The sequence below is a fragment of the Limulus polyphemus genome, unplaced genomic scaffold, assembly GCF_000517525.1.
Source record: "Limulus polyphemus unplaced genomic scaffold, Limulus_polyphemus-2.1.2 Scaffold245, whole genome shotgun sequence".
Classification (NCBI taxonomy): domain Eukaryota; kingdom Metazoa; phylum Arthropoda; class Merostomata; order Xiphosura; family Limulidae; genus Limulus; species Limulus polyphemus.
The window spans coordinates 469,571-476,718 of NW_013665855.1; the positions used below are offsets into that span (position 1 = coordinate 469,571).

General features: G+C 30.1%; 1 protein-coding gene across 1 annotated transcript in view; it reads right to left on the reverse strand.

Moving 5' to 3' along the window:
- Window positions 1-7,148, reverse strand: part of LOC106478729 (plexin-A2-like) — an 86,967-nt gene that overhangs the window by 28,445 nt on the left and 51,374 nt on the right. The window contains exons 15-16 of the mRNA XM_013939290.2: window positions 5,553-5,679; window positions 833-969 (exon numbers count right to left, since the gene is read on the reverse strand). Of these exons, the coding sequence (XP_013794744.1) occupies window positions 833-969; window positions 5,553-5,679 (264 nt within the window). The remainder of the gene's footprint in view (window positions 1-832; window positions 970-5,552; window positions 5,680-7,148) is intronic.

Consider the following 7,148-nt stretch of genomic DNA (forward strand, 5'->3'; position numbering starts at 1 on the left):
TTTATGTCATATATAGACGTAAGTATATATAAGAGCATTTCCAAAAATGGAAAGAGGTGGGCAGGGTGCCACTGTGTTTGATTTATTACATGAGCAATATCTTTACATACTGAAAAGATAAGAGGCTCTTATTTTATATTCCAGCTTGTCATTATCTGCAATTTGAGTTTCTAATTCGTACGAAACTATAGACTTAGTATTTATACTTCACAAACATCTAATTTGAACCAGTTCTGCATTCAATATACCACGTCACACACAGAAATCGCGGTTTATCTGCATTTTTTTAATATTTGCTTTTAAATTAAGAAATTGAGTAATGTATAGTACTAAAATTTGAATTATAATCTACAATTTTATACCAAAGTTAATGACATAAATTTATGAAGTAGTACTTCAATAAAATTTTGAATGCAAGTCAACAAAGTAGATGAAAGGGTTAATGCAAGGTCAGAGGTGGTCAGTATTATTCCACTGTGTTAGAAAAGGTTAACAATTACCTAAAATTAAAGTTCATGATAATATGGTTAAAATGTGGAATCAAAGTCCTTAAGATATGTCCATTTTAATATCTATCCTAGGCAGCCTTTATAAATAGTTTCATCAAATGTCACTTTGCATCAATTCAAAAAGTAGGAAAGCAAGCTTGACTTGATTTCCATTTATTGAATTACAGCAAACATTACAATGATCAAAACTACATACTTCAACCATTCTTTGCATAATAATAAGTACCTTGATATAACACGTTATTTCTTTATCTCAACATACAGAGCATGCTCCTACACAAAAATATAACTTTGTTTACATCACTTTTATTTTTGCTACATACCTTAACACCGGGCATTTCAACCCTCCTATCCACACTTCTGCATGACTGCCAGCATCCATATGAAGTCCCCATATTTTGAGAAGAGTACCACCAGACTGTGGACCCTTACTAGGCGAGATGGAAGCAATTGCTGGATTCTGAATGTAAAAAAAAAGTAGCTAATAATTAACTAAAAAAAGCACATGTACTTAATAATAATTTCAAATTATTTAAGTAAGCACCAGAAAGGATTCCATAGAGAAGGTATCAAAACTAGAAAAGACATCAGGCATTGACTAGTTATGCTTGAGATTAATATTCAAACACAATTCAGTTTAATGTCTTATTCTGAGTAAATATTATGACATATATTGTGAGAAAAAAAACACTAGTGATATGATAAAAAAGTGTCTAATGTACATTATGCTTGAGATTAATTTTCAAACACAATTCAGTTTAATGTCTTATTCTGAGTAAATATTACGACATATATTGTGGGAAAAAAACTAGTGATATGATAAAGTGTCTAATATACATTATGCTTGAGATTAATATTAAAACACAATTCAGTTTAATGTCTTATTCTGAGTAAATATTACGACATATATTGTGAGAAAAAACACACTAGTGATATGATAAAAAAGTGTGTAATGTACATCGGCAAAACAGGGAGGAACTGAAAAGAATTCACGAGACTAGGAAAGCTTCATGTTTTGTTGGTGAAAAGTGAAAATAAAACAATTATATTTATAAAAGAGTCACTGTAGTTTAAAGAGATGCTGAAAAATATTAAACTCAATATTTTTCTAAAAGAACAAAAACCTCATGAAACTATTTATACATTAAGTGCTTAAAAGAAACTAGTGTCCATAATACTAACAGTTTTAAACAGCAAGTATGTTAATGATGCTTCTTCCTATCAAACCTACAATTCCTAACAAAAGTTATTCCACAAATTACATTTCTAGGGCCCCAATTTTAATGTGCAAAAATATTGGAATTACTTTATGCACCATAAACTTGCTGATTAAGCACAAAAATAAAAACAGTTTAAAACAATAACATATAATAGGATGTTAGACATAATTAATTGATTTCCACCATCAAATGCAATTTAACACTTATTGTTATAAAATAGCAACAAACATACTGAGAAGTCTTTTGCTAAGCCATTAATCAGAGTTTAGCAAGCAGGCACCATTTGCCAAGTAACAAGAAATAAATTACATCATAATTAAGTCAAAAGTTAAATCCTGGTAATGCTGACATAGCTTCACCAAGTTTAGATATTCAGACTGATTATACAGTCAAACACTGATTATGCAGGCATGTGTAAGTTATGCAAAAAATGCCACAGCCACGTAATCTCATAAAACTTAGGGTCCTGCGTTTTGTAAAGCTAACAGTATAAGTAATCCTGTACAAAATTACTTTGCCTATTAAAGCTAATATTTTAATATCTATAATGTCCTGAAATTGCTTTAACAAATTCACAACAGAACAGACTATGGAAGGTTGAGTAAGTTATAACAAAACAATTTTTAATATGCAAGTCATCAAGACACGTGGCAAATACAATAAATATAAAAATGCAGTAGAACAAAAGGTAGCAGAACTACATTGTGACATTGTTTGGTGTTTTGTATGTAGTGTGATGCCAACAAAATTTGATCATTTTTGGGAAGGGTATGTAATAGCCCTTTCTGGTGCAAAATATTTATACACTCAAATAACATAGATGTGTTCGGATTACTGACTTAGAATTTCAAAGATCAGAATATTCCTTCTACTCAACTGCATTTGAAAAAAAAAAAAAAAGGAACATGGATCAACCTGAGGTACCAGGACCATCCAAAAATAGACTATTAACTAGTCAAGCTCCAGCTATGGTAAGCAAAGTACAGATTCTTATAATTGGTGAGAAACCATGAACATAAAGGTCAGTGGTAAAAGCTATTCACATACTTCAAGCAACAGTATGCAACATAATCAAGAAGGATTATCATCTGGAAATGAAGTCTACAAAGTATGGGTTCACTAAGTCATACCTTCTGTTTAACTGCAGCATATCTCAAGCAGTTGGAGAAAGAAAAGAGCATCAATGCTATTCTATAGAAAGACATACCAGTCACAGCACTATGGATTTCTGTGTGATCACACTGTTAAAATGGGTACTGAAAAACAACTGTCTTTGTACAGTAGATGAATTATATAAACCATGTAGAGAGTAGTGATGAGGTTTCAATATGACAGCCTTATGACAAAATCTTTTACAGAAGAAACTTCAGTGAAGATGTACAATCGTTATGACTGGATTTGGTGACATGGACTGCACAATAGATGTGCTACCACAAAATAAATTAATTAAACAGGGAAAAAAAACTCATTCTACATTCACAGGATGCATAAAATGGGAAGGGGATGCAATAATAATGCAAGATGCATCTTAACCCTTTCCAAGCTGGGAGAGTGTCTATGACATCATTTGATTTTTTTTTCTTCTGACAATGAAATACTCAACCAAAGTGCATGAAACATAGAACCAAATTATTAAAAAAAAAGTATCTCCATTCAGATTGAATACATTCTTAATTTTTTTTAATTTTTATGTTTTAAAACATAAAAACATTTGTTACAAAACACAGCTGAGAATAAATAATAAAAGAATTTTCTTTTTTAGAATTTCAATGTCTTAAATGTTGCTCAAAAAGTTCCGTTAACAAATTTCTCAATTTAGATTAAAGCAGCATAACTGTAGAACACAGCAGAGGCTTTTGATAATTCTTTCAATGTATGTAGAGGTGATCAGAATCTTCACTACTGAAGATAGGAGCAAGTTCTGCTTTTAAATATCCATAATAACTTCATTAAAGACACCTAGTCTTAATGATCTTTTTAAATGCATAACACTGAGAACATTTTCCATTATGTTAAGCTGTTTAATTTTTACTTTCATTTAATTTCACCCTTTAATTTTTGCTTTTTTAGATTGATTTCTGATTAAATATGACTGAAAATAAAAATTCAAGATAATACAATGTTACTTATTTTGTAATTTAATTCCAATAATTTGTTTTAAGTTGATCGAGAAACATGTTCTACAACTTACAGAATCCAAATTTTACCTCTTAATATTTATTTTCTATTTAGGAATTCCAATAAAAAATAAATCTAAATATTAAGCAATCAAAATACTTTAACAAAAGCCAGTTCTTCAGCTTATACGAGTTAAACTCGGCAGAATTCTATTTGATATTATTAACTAAAGTAATATTTTGTCAAAATTGATGAAAAATAGCCTGTATAACTTTTAAACTCTATTTAGGCTTTTCTTTCTGGTAAGCTACATACATAACTCTGAGCTTTGAATGAGATCTATTCTGGAGATATATATATATATATATGCATGTATACAAAAAATTCAAAACAATGTTTCTTAAAATAAAAGGATATATTTGCCACCTTTTAGATTGAATAGCAAAGAAATTAGCAAAATATCAGACATATGTGTCAACTTATTGTCTAAAACCTTGCTAATAAATGAATTACAAGCATTATTTATCACAACACCGTGTTTATCTCGGCAAAATGGTAAGATTACATTAATTTTGTGCAAAGAACCAATAGATAAGTACTTAAATACAGTTCATGAAACATGAGATGTGCATTTTTTGGTAAGTATGTTTAGTAATTCATGGACAAAAATTTAGCATGACCACTGACTAACATCATGGTGAGGCTTCAAAGTTGTTTTAATTAACACTCAACCTAAATATTAGATATCCACCTTCACTACATAAGAATTATTTTAATACTTGATTTCTTTTTATACTTTAAGTAGAGTTCATAATATGAAATTAATAACTACCTTTAAAACCCCCATATATTCAAAAAAGAATTTCATTAAAATGTTGAATTACCTTCTCAGGATACATATACATCTGAAATTTATATTATTTCCCTAGATAAAATGTATGGTTATTAATTCCATAGAAACTGAAGAATGGAACAAACTTTACTTTTGTTCTCTGTCTTGATACCAAAATATACAATCTGCACTTGAATTTTTGTCAAGCATTTCTCTTAGGCTAATATCTATTGATCAACTGGTTATTTCCAGGCCAGTTTGTTCATATATATAGTAGCAATCAGTTTCAATATTGTACACTTAAACTGGACAAAACTCAAGTACTAGTGCAGAATGATGGTTGTTTTCAAAACAAATGTTTACAACTTTATAAAACTACCAGTGTCTTATTTTAAAGTTTGACATTAAAGTCAAGAAAGTGAGCAATCAGCAGTACTTCATTTCCATAAGAAAAAAAATTAATGCATAGGTTCTATACAATAAGAAGCAATGATTAAAAGTTCTATGCATTATAACAATTCTGTAAATCTTAAAATAAATAAATTTTGATAATCATGCAGAAAATTACTTATGCTGGACCTTTCCTGTATCAACTTTTCCAGCTGTGTTACAGTATAGATTCCAAAAGTACTAGATCAAACAGAATAAACGTGTACTTTCTAACAAGCACTTGCACATGTTTAACCCACAGTAGTGGCAGTAGGATGAGTGTGTAAAACAAATTTCAACAGATTTATACACTGCATTTGATAAAATAGAATTATTTCATGTACTAAAAATAAAAACTTCAAGTGTATGAAACAATGACATTTACAACAGAACATGTTCATTTCACCTGTTAAATGTGCGGGTAATTAACAATGACATACTTACAACAAACGAATATCTCCCAAGAGATGTTGCTGTAAATTCATGCTGAATTTTCACAACAATTGGACCTGATAGCTGAGACCCATGCGATGATGTTAAATTTACTGGACTCTCTACTTCACAAACTAATCTAAAAGAATAAACACTTATATTATAAAAAAATAATACATAATAATCACATACAAAGCAAACAGAAACGACTCAGAAAATTAAAGGCTTGTTACTTTGACCCTGTTATTTAATAATGAGTGTTGGGAATCTCTTGAAAATCATCCTAATGTTGTTTTAATCAATAATATACATAATGATTTTAAAAGGTTGTTTTTCTCTTTCTTTTCTGCTATACTGAAAGCACACATGGTTATTACAGTTAGTTTTTGAAAAGTCATTGATAAAAGGCTAAAAAGTAAGTTAAGTTCTATAAGAAGTGGTGACATAAGAGTAGCGATAAATGATCCTTTTACTGACTGGAAGTGTGTGACTAGCAGGGTTCTTCAGAGTTCTGTTTGCAATAAATTCACAATGAATCTTTACAATGGTACAACCTAGTAGCTGAATCTCATGTAATAAGGTTACATTTACTGTAATCTACTTCATAAACTGGCTGGTGATACTAAAGCACTGTGAAAAATTGACTCCATGAAGAATGTTTCATTCATTCAGAAGGATCTGCCCTGTTTTACAAAGTGGACCAGATCACTGAACATAAATTCAAAGTGCTGATCAGTGTAAAATGATGCACTTAGCATATGGAATTCAAAATTGAGTTACTTTGGTAAAACTGTACTGTGAACAGTCAGCAATAAGAAAGGAAATTACGAGATCTTCAAGATTTGGAGCATATAGTTATCATTAAACTATTTCAAACATTAATATACAAGAAAATGATTATTTAGAAAGTACTTAGTCACTGATAACCAAAGATAATACAATGTAATATTAGAAATTTTATCACTTAAAAAAATATTCAAATATTATTTTAACACTCATTATTTTCAGTATGGATTGTCATGATGACCAGGTGTGTCCTCGTGATTAGTATGCCAGACTGTGAATCCAAGGAACCATGCTTCACATCCTGATGATGCAAAACCATGCTCTGCACTTTGGGGCTGTGGGTGCATTTTAAGAGTGATGGTCAAATCCTACTATTTGATTAGATTAGCCCATGAGTTGGTGGAAGGCACTTTTGACTAGTTACCTCCTCTGAAGACTGTCATTTTGAAAATTAATGATGTACAGTGGAGTCAAACCCTTCTGTAACTTTGCATGAATATCCAAGTCAAACAAATATTGTGAAAATTTTAAACTTGTCAATTACATGTGAGTAGTACTTAACAGGAATAACAAAAAGGCAAAATCTGTTCATACTCCAAGTTATAATAAAGTTAGCTTCTGTCATATAAAGGTGCATATAAAGTACTTATTAACCCTCTCACCCTGGGTATCCTTTACTGTGCATGACACAAGGTGTCTTACATTCAAAATTTTATTAAACTACTTTTTGTTTATGTTATACCAATTAGTATAGTATAAAATCTTAGCTAATAACCCATATTTTAATAGTATACAAGTTAAGTTCTTAATTTTATAGGGCAA